General features: G+C 38.8%; 1 protein-coding gene across 1 annotated transcript in view; it reads right to left on the bottom strand.

Moving 5' to 3' along the window:
• The window catches only part of LOC139975359 (uncharacterized), a 49,549-nt gene extending 31,898 nt beyond the window's left edge, over positions 1-17,651 (bottom strand). The window contains exons 1-5 of the mRNA XM_071983251.1: positions 17,294-17,651; positions 6,024-6,137; positions 4,504-4,665; positions 3,823-3,953; positions 2,321-2,417 (exon numbers count right to left, since the gene is read on the bottom strand). Of these exons, the coding sequence (XP_071839352.1) occupies positions 2,321-2,417; positions 3,823-3,953; positions 4,504-4,665; positions 6,024-6,137; positions 17,294-17,431 (642 nt within the window). The 5' untranslated portion in view covers positions 17,432-17,651. The remainder of the gene's footprint in view (positions 1-2,320; positions 2,418-3,822; positions 3,954-4,503; positions 4,666-6,023; positions 6,138-17,293) is intronic.
• Positions 17,652-17,927: the final 276 nt, after the last annotated feature.

Genomic DNA, 17,927 nt, shown 5'->3' with positions numbered 1-17,927 from the left:
CGTCATGCATAGACTGGAAAACCAGATTTTACCGACAGATAATAAAATCTTAAAATGGCTCCGCTATAGAGATGAAATTCTATTGCTTTACGACGGTTCACCTCAGGAACTTGAACAACTAGTAAACAGGTTGAATGAAATTCACCGCTTCTTAAAGTTTACGGTAGAAATATTACACACCGAGGTAACATACCTAGATTTGAAAATCTTCAAAGGTCCAAGGTTTGAAACCAATGGGTTATTAGACACCAAAGTCTACACCAAACCCACGGAAACCTTCCAATACCTCGACAGAAACTCTGCACACCCACTTGCCACTTTTAAAGGCTTCATTAAAGGGGAAGTCTTACGATACGCACGTCTATGTAACAATGAGACTGATTTCTTACAGAAAAAGAATGCGTTCACAGAGAAACTGTTACTCCATAACTATAAGAAAGGGGAAATTGCCTCAGCCACGAAAGGCATAAAATTTGAACACTGTGGGCAATACCTCACTACCAAACCTAAACAAAAGGAACCACCAATGGTGTTCAAGCTTACCTATACACCCCATATCAAAACCACGCATTTGAAAAATGTACTTTTGAAACATTGGCACTTAATCTCGCGACACGCGGACAGGGGCGTAGCGAAGGTTCTTTGTTGTTGTTGGGGGGGGGGGGGGTGTGGAGGATTTGATTTGCCGACGGATCTGGAAGTGGTGACTGAAATGGGGGAGGGGTCTAAGGGGAGGGGGTGTCCCCCTCCCCTTTGGAAAATTTTTAGTTTTGAAACGTCCTTAGATGCAATCTGGTGCATATTTTAAGTCAAATTTGGCACCGTAGAATTTCCATTTCGATATTATTTTTATGGCAGTCGGCAGAAGAAGAATTAATTGGGACCAATTATCGAACTGTGTTTTCTCTTTCACCGATCGTTGAAATAGTGAAACTTCGTGATGAAAATGTTCAGAAAACTTTCCGGTAATGAGAAATAACAACATTCATTGATATACAAGCGAGAAACGTTAAAAATTGTGTACAATTCGTGAGCCGTGTCCTTAAGTTTTCCACGGAGAACGAATGACATCTGCGATGACGTCATTCTGAACAGAGGATAATAACAACACATTGTCACACGATAGCACGACTCATGGGCTGCGGCCTATACGGAAGCCTTTAATTCCATTTCTTTCACTGAGTTGCCGGCGATTCTGGCACTCGTCTAGCTGAGCCTGGCTACAGTAGCTATACTGACGGCCGTGACATTATCAGTTATTTGCCGAGAGGTTTTTAACTTGCAGGCGTCGGGTGATTGGATTGGTGAATGAGTTTATCAGATGAAGAACTGGAAAATCGAAATAACCGATAAAGAAGCTCCCGTTCTCCTTTTCTCTATTCAGCTTTCCTTCTTTCTTCCCCTTCCGCTCTCTTCACCTTTTCTCCTTTTGCCGACAGACCCAAAATTTGCCGACAGCGACCAAATTATTGGGGGGTGTGACACCCCCACACCCCCCCCCCCCCCGCTCGCTACGCCCCTGCACGCGGAATTATCCAAACTGTTTCCAAAAGAACCGATTCTAGCCTACAAAAGGGCCCAAAATCTCAAAGATTTACTTGTTAACTCAAGGTTTCATACTATCAGCTGAATCAGCTGACTCTCAAGGTTCACACGAAGCTCTTTCAGATGCTCTTATAGCTGCACTATGAGTCCATAAAAACTCGTGCACACAAAATAGATGCATTTTGAGAACGAGACGCCCAGGCTGAATATAAAATATTCAAAGGCTACTACTGATGAAGCTCCTCCTATAAAGTTTGAGAGCAGAAACCGGTCTAGTTGGTCATAAGAACCTACACTACTCTCTCCTACTATTAACAGTACACTCAATTCACCTGATAGGTGCAATTATGTTTCACCACGAGGAGCATGCTATAAGTTCATGTTCCTCGGGCCCTCCTTTAAAAATACTTCAGGTTCTTGGCGACTACGTTGCGTTAAAAAGGGGGGGCCGGGGCCGGGTCGCCCCCCCCCCTGGATCCGCCCCTGACATTTGACTCGATTGACTTTGGTCAAGTTATAAGTGTGTTATAGGACACCTGCCTTTGAGCTATACTGGGCTCTATACTGTATAGTCCTTATATCTATAGGAAATTGCGTTCTGATGTAGGCTGTTATGTTGTCACGTCAGACCTATATATACGTTGCCAATTTCTTCAAATGAATTTGTCATGACAAAATTGTAATGTATGCTTTAAACTTTTAAAAAATAGAAGACGTGTTCGAATATAAAACATGGTCATTTTTAGAGACTGAAGCTATAGATATAAAGTCTAACCTGTGTGATGAGTTCTTCAAAACAGTCAATGTAACCAAAGAGACCGACGTCACCAGGTTGTCCTGAACACACGATGTAAGGTGAATACCCAGCAACGCTATTAAGGGAATAGTATACATACAAAGCTGTTAAATTATCAATGTTTTAACCAATTAAAGTGAATTGTTGACTGTATTATTGGATATGCATTCACGCATGAGTGTCTGTCTGTAAAGACAAACGGACAGACAGACAGACAGACAGACAGACAGACAGATATTAAACAAACACAAAACAATAAACTAATAAACTAAAGTTTAATTTACATTATAACGCGGATTCTATAGCGACTAGACCAGCGACTAGACTAGAGATTGACTCGCACTGAGCTGAGCGACTATCGAATTTGAGTCATTGAAATTAAATATCTTCAAACACTGCAGTAACAACTTAATGCAACGTTACCTCATATCTGTTAGATAATGTTGGCATGTTAAATAAGGCTTATTTGAACCTTTCAGTTTTCCTAAGCTGCTGCCAGTGTGAACCACTGATTGGCCCATGTGGATTTCTCTCACAGCCCATATTAAATCTTCACTTATATCAATCTTCATGGGCTACTGTTCACTCTAGCTTTTACTAGAAATAAAAAAGAAAAACAAAGAAAAATAAAAAGTTGCAAATATATTCAGAATTCGGTCCCATATCGATACCAAGTCAAACTCAAATTTGAAGCCGAATTCAGCCGAATTTTTCTCTGACATTTAATCACTATAGAACGAGGGAATTTGACAACGATTCCAAACTGAATTTTATGTGTTGTGCTTTAAAGTTGCTACAAGATAGTAAGAAATATCTGAAAATGTTACAACTTTAGGGGGCTGAGCCCTTGCATGGGCCTAACAAGAATTCTGACTAAATTCCAGAGAAAATATCCTCTTTCTGACATATATTTTTTGCTTCGAAATCGCTACGCGATAGCAAGAGCTATATGAAAATGATTTTGCGCCACTCATTGACAGAATACACAATTAAAACTACCATCCTATATTTCTGAATATACAGCTGTAATTAAAAAAACAAACAAATTACCGCTTTTATTGGTTTATTTATCAAAAGGTTGCTCGGCCAGTCATTGCAGCCGTCTCACAAAGGCTAGTCGGCTTCGAAATCCATCTATGCATCCCCCTTGAGAAATTTGTAAATGTACGCCCCTTTAGCCTCACGTCTAGAGTTGTGGCGTAGTTATAGGGTTTAGGGGGTGGGGTGAGAGTGACGGCTGAGGTCCTTCACCCTTACTTCATATACTATGCACTTGACACAAAACCATAAAAAGAAAATGAAAAAAATTCTTATTTGATAGACAATTGTGACCGGTTGGCTCATAGTATCGGAACCAAGCCTTATATATACGGACCCACGCCTGGCCTAGCTCTGGTTCTATTAACCCGCCTGAGTCCCCTATTGCTACACCTCTGGTCTCGAAGATGCAATTAGCATCATATAAGATCATTGAGACTTACGACAGTCGTTGTTTCAGCTCGGTTTGTTTCTTCTGTGAACTGCTTTCAGTAGATTCTGGGCTAAGATAAAGATGTGCTCCAAGAATCATATTGATGTAGTAATTACCAATGAAAGAAAGACTCGGCTTTTTCTGGATCGAGAAAATAAAACAAAGCGAAACTTATATGATCGGAAATGGGAACGGTGTCTTTCATTGTATAAAGTAAGTTACATGTGTATTAGCTGGTTATAACGGGAGTGCAGGATACTGGGAGTAAGGGAGGTATCTAACCACTACAAAATTAACTACAATAACTTGAGAGATTTCTGAGTTTAGTTCCCATTTCTGACAAGTACTTTAGTGCTCGTAAAACCTCTATACGATAGAACAGGACATTGACCTGTGTAATGCTGCTTCGTCCATGAACCGACCAACCTGGAAGGGTGGATGGGGGGGGGGGGGGGGCTCTCCATTCCAGTGGTTTGCTGCCCTCCTATATGGTAGAGGACCCGTAATCAGACATTCCGATTCTACGTCTCCATGTATGGACAGCATATACAGTATACTTTAAAATAAAGATAAATGCTAACATAATCCATGAAAACTGCATTTGTTGCGTTTCGTAAACAAAATGAAATGGTATCATAAATCAATTATATCGCGAACAAGTTGTAGTTTTTTCTTTGCCATTTAAACTCACCAATCGTAAGGTCTTGTAAAGACTCAAATGAACATCAAAACCAAGCTCTTTGCCAGATACTGCTAAAGTTCTGCAGTTATTGGAAGTAATACATCCATAACCGATGAGGGTGTCGCAATTGGTTGCGAGTGCTTCGGCAAGGTGGAATTCTAGTCTTCTAACCTGTAAATACGATCAGAATAACAAAGAACTTATTCGAGTGAACTACAAGTACAATTGCCCATATATCGTGCAACATGAGTACCACGTGACTCTACATAGGCTCTAAGTGTGCGTATACGAGTCGGTTAATGTGTAGTTCTCAACGTCCTCGAGCACGAGTAAGAGTGCAACCTGGAAAGTTAACTTTTGCAATAAAATAGGAGGGCGAGTCATTACAGGCCTGCGTGGTTCAAATCAAGGAGCTATAAACCCAGGTTTATAGCTCCATGGTCAAACTATGTCATAATTCAAGCCTGGCAATCATTTATCTCACTATGTTAGTGAAAACAGAATGACATTTAACTTGCACCTCATGTTTGGCTGGATCATTTTGGATTTGTTGTTTATGTTTATTTGTTCCCAATTTGGAAGACCATTTTCTAATTTATTATGAAACACCGTTAGATTTTCCTGGATTATGAGAAACCCCCCCATGTTCATCCGTAAACTGTGAGATCTCAAACGTTCGTACGACGTCCCATATATACATACACACATACATATATTGCAGCTAGAGAATAATTCTTAAGTCTATACGATATGTCAACCACTTTGTCAATTTTGCTCTTTTTAAAATAACATTTTGTATATCCATGCCAAAGTCTTCTTAAAAATAAAATTGTTTAAGTTTGATGTATTTTCAATAATTTTAACAAACTCATGGCGGTACGTAACTTTAAGTGAGTTACGTAAGGAATATTTTGTGCAAATTAATATTTACACTGTTGTAACAGTTATAAAGGACTTAGGTTCAAAATTACAATTTAATGATTCTGTGGTTGAACACATTTTCATGTATATAGCGATATTGTTCTGCTCACACTGTTTTTTTTTCTTGCGGAATCTTTCAATGATAAACGCACTTTGTAAAGACATCATAACCTTGTGATTATGACGATGTTATCTCGAGCGCAATATTCACAAATTATCACCGGTGCTTTGCAAATGAATACGAACTACATTCGCCCCTTGGATTTGCATATCTTTCGTCGTGCATATAGACTTGCATGTGTACTAACTTTCTTACTATGTGTTATTGAATGTCACGTGAGATTTTTAAGACCACGAGAAAAGTGGTGTGCTTTTTAAAAGTAAACATCAATATGTGTATACTCTAATGACCCATAATACTTTGGTATAATATGGTCCTACATGTAGCCTAGTCTAATTTACATATATGGATCGGGCAAAGGTGTTAGTATAGTAGGCTATTCACCAGATAAACATTAATGCACAAGTTTACGGGCACATATAATGAAACGGATCCTGTAGAAGAGTAAAGTAGTGCCAAAGAAATCAATTAATATGTATTATTATACCTTGTGACCAGAAATAGCTCCTCCTGTCAAATCGTCTCGTTTGATATAAATCTCGAAGTCACTTGGTATTTGAGGAAGAAACCATTTCAAAATAGGGGTCCTCTTTTGGAAAAGCTGAGAAAAAAGTTGATATATCAAGTAACGCAGAGATAAAAAAGAGTAACGAAATAAGTTAAGTATTGGTACAATGGAAATCAAATCAAAACAAAATAAAACAGTTTTTTCTTCTCTTTTTCAACTACAGTCTTGTTCTAACGGTTCAAACGTTTGAGAATATCAGACGATGTTCTTTATATATTTATATATCTATCTATATATATATATATATATATATATATATATATATCTATATATATATATATAAATGTATATATCAATATTTATATATATATATATATATATATCAATATTTATATCAATATATTGAGGGGGTGGCCCAGAAAAATCTCCAGAATAGACAAAGAAAGGAATGGTAAAGAATGCGGTTGTAAGTTGTCACCGATAGCGAGTAAGACTGTTCGGAAAGAATGCATTTGCAATTATGTGGTCATTTCTATTTTTTATAACTCAAGTCATATCTAACTTGGGGAGTCTTCTAGAAGATAGCGCCATCATCAACGTGACATTTTTTTTTTCTATTTTTAGATTTTTTGTCATGTCTAGACCTGTTGAGCTTTCCACAGAGATTACGCTTATATTCCTCTGTGATTCCGTCATCGACATATAGTCAGCATGGAAGATTGTCTAACTTTACCACATATTTCGAAGGAGTTGCACAAAGCAGGCTGGCTTGTGCACTGTTCAGTATGAAAGAAAACCGATCTTCTCCGGAGGATAAATCAGGGGTCAGGTCAAAAGCATAGAGTATGTAACCTTTTGGAAATTCCTTCGCGACTGATCCCGTTGCATTTCGTCTTGGTTCACTTGATCAGTTTCCCAGAAACAGCGTGTGGTAGGTAGGCTCTGAGGTTTGTAGGAATCTGCCCTCTCTCCAAATACACGGCCCCCAAAAAGTTTGCGCCAAAATGTTCAAAGTTGAATGAATTCTCCCAATACGAACCGTTGAATGCCATGTTACGTACATAGCCAACAATGATCCGCTTCCGAAAATATGATTTTGAACAAACGACATATTCCCCTGTGATGGACGATCCGGTTGGAATAGAAAACATCTTCGTCACTGCTCGTCTTATTGGGTAGATGGTATAGTTGCCTCTTACAAGGCGCGAGAGTGGGCGGGAGGCATCGCCGGGTTCAGCTTGACTTTTCAGATAAATAGGGACGTATCCTTGATAACAATCTTTGCATTCGACGTCGGTGTCATCAGATATGAGACACAGAAGTTATTCTTACTAGTCCTGATGAACCATAAGATTCATATTGCAACGTCTTAGACTTTCTTGGTTTCTTCTTTGAAAATGTTTCGAAATGCTGCACGGATAATTTTGCCCGCTTCTGCCCGTCTGCCCCACGCAAACTTCGAGAAAACATCGATGCAAGTTCAATTGTATATATGAAGCCACAGCGATTTTCCCCTAGTAAATCTTGGGAAAAAAAACTATAAGCGACATCAATACCACTCTTATCTCCCTCTCGGGTAGCTGATCGTTACAACGGGTAGCTGATCGTTACAGTTAATTATGTGATTTTCTCTCCCTGTTTACCACAAGATCAAGTCTCCAGCTACATCTGTTTGGATCTAAATTACAACTAACTATATGCCTTTAAAGAATTTGATGCTTTGTATTGGAATGTACACACATGCAGTCAGTACACATAAAATGTATAGACAGTCAGTACACATAAGTATGCTACTGTACTTGCACACTTGCGATATATAGGAAATATACTGCAAGGGTTCTATCTGACGATGTTTGAATAAATCACGATAGAAAGATACAGCCCATTGTTTTATCTATATTTTTGCTGCTATGTTGATAACCCCAACTAAGTATTGGATGTAATTTTGGACCTTCATACCATGCAGGTACATGCAATCTTATATAGACTACTGGAGATAGCTTCATGAATAATAAAAACACCAGCTGCATTTACGTATAACGTAAAACCGCCGGACCGGTGATTTCCCCATGCTGGTCAAGTTTATCGACGATTGTTTGGTAAAGGCTATTAAAGAGTTTTCGTCTTTTAGTCACGGAACGTTCTTTAACCAGTTGGTTAGGCTTATCCGAGAGTAGACAATAAATAACTGTGCTCGAAAAATATTTTGAAAAGGTGTATCCCGTCGCCCGGGCTTTTGGTTTCGAGTTTTTAATTAGTGGTAGCCGACGATATTTTGTAGGAGCCCGACATTTGTGTATGCACGACCGATGTAGGTGGAAGGTACACAATCATTCTCTGCACGTGTTTATACTTTAGTATTGTTCATGTAAACATTCCCACTTTTCAACACAATAAAAATCTAACGATATCAAATATTTCGTGGTATTATACATTTTCTCGTATACATCTGTGCGAGTCGTTTAGGTTACCCCTGACCTTTTTGTGAACCCTATCCATATTCAGATGGCGAGGGTAGCCATGCTAGTTATAATCTTACCTGCGTAACAGGTGTGGGTATGTACCATATTCACACGGATGCAGCTAACCGGTGCAGGAGTAATACACGTCCGCTGTGCGGGCAAGTTACAACCTTGAAATTGTAATATGATCGGTTATGCACCGTCACTTCTGCAACCATTAGGCCAAGGCCTGTCCCATATGATTTCACCCCATTTAGCCCAGAAGGTTTGACCCCTTAAAGTTACTTAGACCATCTAGGTCATTCACAAAAAAAAATTGTCAGCTCAACTCCAGTGGTCGGGTTCGGACCCCAGACCCCCTGAAAGAGACCCCCCGGACGGGTTAATTTCACCCCATCTAGCCCATGGACCAAACTTTGTCAGAAGGAAGTAGTATGGCTGTGCATTACAAAAAAGGCAAAACTGACAAAATTCCTGGTCGGGAAGGGGTTGTCAGACCCCCCACTAAGTCACCCCCAGTCGGGTTGATTTCACCCCATCTAGCCCATGGACCAAACTTTGGCAAAAGGAAGTAGCATGGTAGTATGTTACAAAAATGGAAAAACTGACAAACTTGTTGGTCGGGAAGGTGTTGTCAGACCCCCACAAAGTTTACCCTGACCCACCCCCCCCCCCCAAAAAAAACGGGTTGATTTCACCCCCATCTAGCCCATGGACCAAACTTTGTCAGAAGGAAGTAGTTTGGCTGTACATTACAAAAAAGGCAAAACTGACAAAATTTCTGGTCGGGAAGGGGTTGTCAGACCCCCCACTAAGTCACCCCCAGTCGGGTTGATTTCACCCCATCTAGCCCATGGACCAAACTTTGTCAGAAGGAAGTAGTATGGCTGTACATTACAAAAAAGGCAAAACTGACAAAATTCCTGGTCGGGAAGGGGTTGTCAGACCCCCCCCCCCACTAGGTCACCCCGAGTCGGGTTGATTTCACCCCATCTAGCTTATGGACCAAATTTTGGCAAAACCAAACTTTGGCAAAAGGTAGTAGTATGGATGTACATTACAAAAAGTGTAAAACTGACAAAATTCCCAGTCGGGGAGGTGTTGTCAGACTCCCACAAATGTCACCCTCACCTACCCCAAAAGGCGGGTTGATTTCACCCCATCTAGCCCACAGACTTAAGTTTGTCGAAAGGAATTAGTATGTCTGTACATTAAAATAAAGGAAAATCTGACAAAATTGCTGGTCGGGAAGGGGTTGTCAGACCCCCCCCAAAAAAAAAAGGTTCCCCCACCCAGCCAATTCAATTCACGCAATCTAATCATAGACCAGAATTTTGTTTAAAGAAAGTATTCAAGACATTGTATTATAAAACATGGAAAAACTTACCAAATGGTCTGAAAGCAAAGATGTGCCCATTCTGGTCACATGGGCCACTTTTGTATTTGTGTAACATAATATATACCGTAAAAGCAAGAAATAGATACATGTAGAACCAGGAACAAATGTTAAATATGAAAAGTTTTTACACTTGTAAAGCAGATTCCTTTGCATGAAAAATATAGAAAATAACAACATGCTTTCAACAGGACCAGCCCCAGTTCATGTTGGTAGAATAAGTTTGCTTGTTCAACATGGTTGTTTGGACTGGCAATTACCACACTTGTGTCATCAATATGACAAACAGTCATGGGAAACTATAATAACAAGATAATTTAATTTAGGACATACCATCCACAAAAGAGGAAATAGTTACAGCTAGAACCCCACCAAACATTGCATTTGAACAAACATGGCGAATGTGGCCTCACTCAGTTTTAAGGCCCTTCAGTTATTGGGCACAATGCGATTTAAAGGTTTAAAGGTCTTAAAAGTCTATATTGTTTTTTGATTAGTTCCTATGATACAGTACGTCTCTGTCATTGTTCACCATCACGTCACTTGCATAATTCTGTTGTGTCCATCTTATCAATCCACCTCTTCTGCAAATATTCTAAGTAAAGTGTGATTTGAAAACAAATTGCTAAGGTAAAGCTTACCAGTTACAGGATTTTCGACAGATAAACCGCAGTTATGAAGCCCCGATCAAGATTGATTTGCCAAATTTGGGTTCAAAATGTGAAAATTATTAGATATAAAAATAGAGGGAAATCCAGATATCTGATTTTTCAGACAAGTAGTGTCTGCACGATTTGAATAATGCACTTATTTTCCAGCATTCTTGTCTGGAACACAACTTTTTTTTGGGGTGGTCTGAAAGGGGAAGGGTACACCCGCCACAACACCCCCTAAATCCGACACTAAATACAGATCAAATAGTTGAAATATGCTCTCTTTTTTTTTTCTTTGGGGGGGGGGGGGGAATACTGCCTTTTCACCTATGATGTAAATCAAATTAAACTTCCAGATTTTTGTAAATATTCCTTGATTTCAACCAAATCATCTTTATACTGGCATGTTACCAATTGTAGGTTTAAAAAGAAACAATATGAGTACTTAATTATTGGTTGCAATAGTACAATGTGAGCTACTATAGAAATCTAACCCATAGGATACATATATATTTAAGGAAATGCCAAAAATGAAATGAAAACAATTGCACAAGGAAAGTATGCAATCGTAACACAAAAACAGCTGAAGCAGGGGAGGGGGGGGGGCAGCTTCAATAATATAATTGAGTGGTCAAGCCCCCCCCCCACCAAATAACTTCTTTGATTAACCAATTATATACCTGGCATATCTGTAACTATTTGAATAGGCTTCAGAAATTAGAAGAATGTTCCTATTAACGATATCTAATATGCCAAAGGGTCCCCAATATTTTTTTGTTCCACCTCTGCTGTAACACCATATATTATGGGACCAAGCAGATAACTGGGTTGCAGGCCATTAACTATAGCAGGTCTTATTTTTTACGTGAATACAACAAACAATCTTCTGCCAAAACAAACAAAAATTACTATCAAAATTTAACATGAATTTTTAGAAGTTATGAGTATTATAGAAAAACGAAAGGGCGGGGAAACAAATACAATCTGCTGCCTTTAAGTATTACTCACAATATTTTTGGGATATGCCCTTCCATTTAACTGCTTAAATCTGACTTTATCATATATACACCTTCACTCCACAAGAACAGAACCATAAGAGAATGTGGGAATAGAGCAATTTGGTGAAAGTGGAGGACCAACTATGGTCGCATAACAGGATGTGGACAAGGTTGTAATACAGACATAAGACAAAGAGGGTCTATGTATTGTCTTATGAATTAAAACATTTCCAGCAAAAGGCAGGAGAAACTCCTCCCACAAGATTCTCATCTATATCAGTTTGTTTATTAGGCCAGGGATGCCGACCCATAATTTTTACTTAGGTGCTATAGTAAAAAAAAAATCAAAATGTTTTAAACTTAACAAAAACAGGAGCATCATTGTGTTTCAGTCACTTCCTTGCCTAGCAACTTTGGACCGCTTGTCACCAAAAAAGATGAAGCAATTAAGAAGGGCAAGCCATAATGGACATTGAAGGCTCTTTTGAATTACATAGAATATCTCCTCTCATAAATATAATCATTATTTATTTTTGTAATAATTATGTTTATATGTTTATCATCTCAGTTCATGGGTAAAAGACACTGGGTAGGGGCTCTTTGTAGGGGTCTGACAACCCCTTCCGAACAGCAATTTTGTCAGATATTCCTTTTTTTCAGGCATACTACCTTCTTTTGACAAAATTTGGTCTATGGGCTAGAAGGGGTGAAATCAACCCGCCTTTTGGGGTTGGGTGAGGGTGACCTTTGTGGGGGTCTGACAACACCATTTTGCCAGTTTTACACTTTTTGTAATGTACATCCATACTACTTCCTTTTGACAAAGTTTGGTCCATGGGCTAGATGGGGTGAAATCAACCCGACTGGGGGTGACTTAGTGGGGGGTCTGATAACACCTTCCCGACTGGGAATTTTGTCAGTTTTACACTTTTTGTAATGTACAACCATACTACTACCTATTGACAAAGTTTGGTATTGCAAAAGTTTGGTCCATGGGCTAGATGGGGTGAAATCAACCCGACTGGGGGTGACTTAGTGGGGGGTCTGACAACCCCTTCCCGACCAGGAATTTTGTCAGTTTTGCCTTTTTTGTAATGTACAGCCATACTACTTCCTTCTGACAAAGTTTGGTCCATGGGCTAGATGGGGTGAAATCAACCCGCCTTTTGGGGGGTGGGCCAGGGTAAACTTTGTGGGGGTCTGACAACACCTTCCCGACCAACAAGTTTGTCAGTTTTTCCATTTTTGTAACATACTGCCATGCTACTTCCTTTTGCCAAAGTTTGGTCCATGGGCTAGATGGGGTGAAATCAACCCGACTGGGGGTGACTTAGTGGGGGGTCTGACAACCCCTTCCCGACCAGGAATTTTGTCAGTTTTGCATTTTTTGTAATGTACAGCCATACTACTTCCTTCTGACAAAGTTTGGTCCATGGGCTAGATGGGGTGAAATTAACCCTTTTTCAGGGGGTCTGGGGTCCGAACCCGACCACTGGGGTTGAGCTGACAATTTTTTTTTGTGAATGACCTAGATGGTCTAAGTAACTTTAAGGGGTCAAACCTTCTGGGCTAAATGGGGTGAAATCATATGGGACAGGCTCCCAGACTACATCGACAGGTATAAGTGTCGCCTTCCCAAACGCACATGCTTTTCATTGAGACCATGTTTAACACGAATCCCGTTGGCATGTCTTGCATGATAGCCCATACATACAGAGCGTTGGCAACAAAACCTAACAACTTTCCTACAAGTATGAACACCCCGTAATTTTAGTCTGGTCCAGCTCTTGATATCGATAAGGACACGTTTGTATGACTTAAAAAAAAAAATTGGTGTTAGCTGGAGTGGAAAATTCTGAAAAAGTAACGGTATGTAAGGAACCATTATAGCCAGCTCGGACGTGTTTCGAAAGTCACTGTACCAGTAACATTTTTGAGCTATAGTATACACTCTCCAGTCTCCTCATTCAATGCCAGTTATCTGTTTGATTTATATCTGAATCTATACAGCCTATAAAAATCTATGGAGCAGAAATTTGATTCCAATCTAATTTTACAGCTTTCAGCGGTCAACGTTCAACGTATATATCATATAGGCATGCGTCGATTATTACATCGCAATTACATACAATCATTTGCTGTGTTATTACCCTTCCATTTTGGTTATCATTACGGGGGAAGTCGTTACAATAAGCATGATAATAATAATTATATAAGTTTAACCATTGAAAAACACATTGCAATTTATTTTTCTTTCAGTATGTGCCCGAAAAATTCTCAGCATTTTGCCCGAATTTTCACAAAAATATTTGGTTGGGGGGCTGAATCCCCCAGCACCCACGCCTCCTACACCAATGGCTCATACTAGGAGAAGTTATACCAGACCTATTAGAAAAATAAACCAAGTCAGAACATGGACACACAAACCAAATGAACTTCACCAAACAGATACACCCTCAGCCCTGGTTTCCATTGTTAAGCCATAAGGTTGCTCGACATAAGAAAGGAGAAGGCACTTGCTGTTCCAGAATGGAAGTTGCAACCCACTCGAAGAATCCATGTACTGCATGATATTGTGTCTCATTTAGATTGTAAGGAAGAACAAATGGTCTTTTTCTTGACTTTTCAAGTGCGTTTATTATTGTCTTGTCAAATCAATTAATGAATGATCTTACACGATTTATCCGGCATAGAAACATGGCTTATGCATTGGCTGACACAATTTCTTCAAGGATGGTCCATACAAGTTTAGTTGGATAAAGGGTATCGGAAATAAAGGTTGGTGTGCCACGGGGGGGGGGGGTCGATTATCTGCTATATTATTTATTATATAATGATGAAGTTAGATCAAACTCACACATTTCTGTTACAAAATATGCCGATGATACTGCTATATCATGCACAATTTCTAAGAGCTCTGTTGAAACTGACCAATTAAATTATCAGTGTTCTCTAAATGACATAGTTCAACATGTGACCGCGAGACTTTATTGCGTAACCCCAAGAAAAAGAGGAAATTGGCTTTGAAAATAGAAACATAAAACATGAAGGTCTCATTCTATCAAAATCGCAACGTAGTATTACTGAGGGATCTGAGGTGGGTAGAACCTCCAAAACTGAGTACTTGGGAGTATGCATCGATGACAGTTTTACCTTTACTTGCAATGTATCAAAGGTGTTAAGCAAAGTACGGTATATTGTATATATATAGTATCTAGTTTGGCATACGTTGTGTCTCTCTTTAACCAAAATACTAAGGAAAATGTTTTCAATACTATTAATCTACCGCATATGATCTATACAGTGCCTGTCTGGTACCATTTTATATTGCAAAAGGCAAAGAAAGAAGAATGAAGTTTCTTAAATACACATCAGCTATATTGAATTTATTTAGATTACCATATACTTTTTGAAAAAGTAAATGCTGCTGCAAGAACTGAGTTTAAAAGAATGGCTAATAAGATTTACAGTAATCAGAATCACCCTTTTGTATACTGCACTAAAAAGTCTCTTGCACAAATAGAAAAGAAATCTAAGAAATCCCCACAAAATACCGAACATATGTTTACAGAAACTCTTGTATTTACCGTGCTGCTTTACACATTCCACGCCAGCACTTAGAATGTTTGTTGTAGTCTGTTTGTTATATCGTTTTAGGTATGAACTTTTGTATGTGTAGATGTGTTTATATGATATCCTATTATCTTAACCTTTTTTTCACCTTTTATATTAGTTAGTCTTCTTGTTGAGGTATTGTAAGACTCCTCTCTATAAATTTTATAGGTATACAGGAAGGAAATAAAAAGGAGCCGCATACTATAGTACAACTTGAAAACACTTGACCAATGGCACAGTTGTTTCCCACTTTAAATCTGAGGATTCACACGGGGTTAAACATTCTGTTTAAGGTGATAGTTTAGTGCAAAAGCCTTCCAAAGCGTTTGAAGGATACTTAGAAGTTGACAGCCCGATATTCATAAGGTTCTATATTCATAAGGTTCATTGTTCATAAGGGTCATCATCCAGAAGGTTCATTGCTCATAAGGTTCGCTATTCATAATGAGCAAAAAGGTTCATTGTTCATAAGGTTCGTTATTCATAATGAAAAAAAAGGTTCGTTGTTCATAATTGGTAAAAGGGTTCGATACTCATAATGGTGAAAAAGTTCGTTGTTCATAATTGGTAAAAGGGTTCGATATTCACAATCGTGAAAAGGGCTCGTTATTCATAATAGGACGAAGGGTTCGATATTCATAATAGAGCAAAGGGTTCGTAATCCATAATAGACAAAAAGGTCCGTTATTCATAATGGAACAAAGGGTCCTTTTTTGCTATTATGAACATCGAACCTTTTTTCCAATTATGAAAAACGAACCTTCTTTTCAATTAAGAATAACGAACCTTTTTTTCGATTATGAATAACGAACTTTTTTGCCAATTATGAAAAACGAACCTTCTTTTCAATTATGAATAACGAACCTTTTTTTTCGATTATGAATAACGAACCTTTTTTTCCAATTATGAAAAACGAACGTTTCTTCAATTATGAATAACGAACCTTTTTTTCAATTATAAATAACGAACCTTTTTTCCAATTATGAATAACGAAACTTATGACTAAAGAACCTTTTTTCTAATTATAGATAACGAACCTTATGAACAATGAACCTTATGACTAACGAATCTTATGACCAATGAACCTTATGAGAAACGGACCTTATGATAATCGAGCTGCTCCCAGGGGGGGGGGGGTTACGTAGTGCTCTCTTCTGAACTTGTAGGCTACAATTTGAGATATAGTGTGTTTGAGTAAGTTATAGGGTTTTGAGTTCCAATAAAAGACTAACAACAATTTATAACATGATGACTCTTGTTTTCTGTTTTGTACTTCTTTGTGGTTCAATCCTAGCTTTTCATTCCCTGCAGAATTGCATGAATGTAGCAACTTTTCTCTCATCCTAAATCTGTGTTACTATTTATATATTACATAGAAACATAGTTACAACTTCTTAAGATAGTTGAGGTCTTGGGATAACATGTACAAAGGTAGTTTTAATGCAAGTCTTCCACTCAACACAGTACATGTTAAGAAGTCAATACCATTTCAGCTATACACTCTACTGTCTTGATTGCTCATTGAAGCGCTATAATCCCCTGTGTCCTGTGAAACTTTGGTTTAATTAAATTAGTTTACATAAGCGATCTTATGGTCATTCTTAACCTGCTCATCTTACATAATCTGCTCAACCATGTATGTATAGCCAGATAAGCAGCCACTATGCAACAATTCAGTGGAAATTTTGCCCATTCGGTGTAAGGGGACTGTTACCCTAATGTAATACTCAAACACAAACTTTATCTGCCTCAATTAAAACAAATATCGGACAGAATAAGTCCGAAAATTCTTAAACATAAAATTACTTCAAGTTGCAAAATATAGAACCAGATTGCATTTAAGGCCTTTATTAATCAAAAATTCTCCTCTCCTTAGACCCCGCCCCAGGACGGCATTCACTAATAAACATTGTGCCCCCTAATTAAGTGCTGTGCCCTCCCCCACCCCCCCCCCCCAAGATTGAAATGTCTGGGGACGCGACTGTAGAACGGGTACGATATCACATAGGCTTACGCATCATACAGCACTGAAGAATGGATAGATCCAGCGGTCAGCTATAACTGCTTGAGTTGCTCTGATCAGACCAGATTACAAATTGTCTATTTTCTAAAATGCTATACTCACATCTATCTTCAATTTTGGTTTCCCGCGCAGATCTTCGGCCCATTTTGGCGCCACGTATTCGTAAAGACGTTTCTTGGCGTCTTTTCGTATTTCCTTTAGATAATTGTCGTCTGATGAATGCTTTCCGTTCGCCGCCATTTTTGTCCCGGAAACTGAACCTTGTTGTCAACTTTGACGTGGCAACTATCACTTTAGCCTGACGGACTTTTACTGTCTAATCTAAGTAATTTCTTCTTCAAGCGATGACAACCAGCAAATATCATATAGCGTGTTCCCCATATATTTAATTAAAATGAACTGCCTGTCTTTTTATTTGTGAACCTGTAAGACACTAAACCCTTTCCTTCAAGTTAGTCAAATATATGAACAGCTCTGAATTTAATAAGATGATAGCGCCCTCTATAACATTCCTGCCGTGATGACATACTATGATGCTCTCCGTCCTGCGATGTGAGGAACTTAAAAAGTTTAGCATGTCTCTGAAGGTTGTATTCGTTGACCACCCAATATCTAGTCCCATGCTTTTTTGGTTTCGATGATAATCGTAACCGTTGCATTCATAAAGGTGTATGTGTGAAGGGAATGTGCGTGTATGGGTGTGTGTGTGAGTGCGTTTGTGACGCCCAGTTTGTAA

This window comes from Apostichopus japonicus, chromosome 10 (assembly GCF_037975245.1).
Source record: "Apostichopus japonicus isolate 1M-3 chromosome 10, ASM3797524v1, whole genome shotgun sequence".
NCBI lineage: Eukaryota > Metazoa > Echinodermata > Holothuroidea > Aspidochirotida > Stichopodidae > Apostichopus > Apostichopus japonicus.
This window is presented reverse-complemented; position numbering and strand designations above follow the sequence as displayed.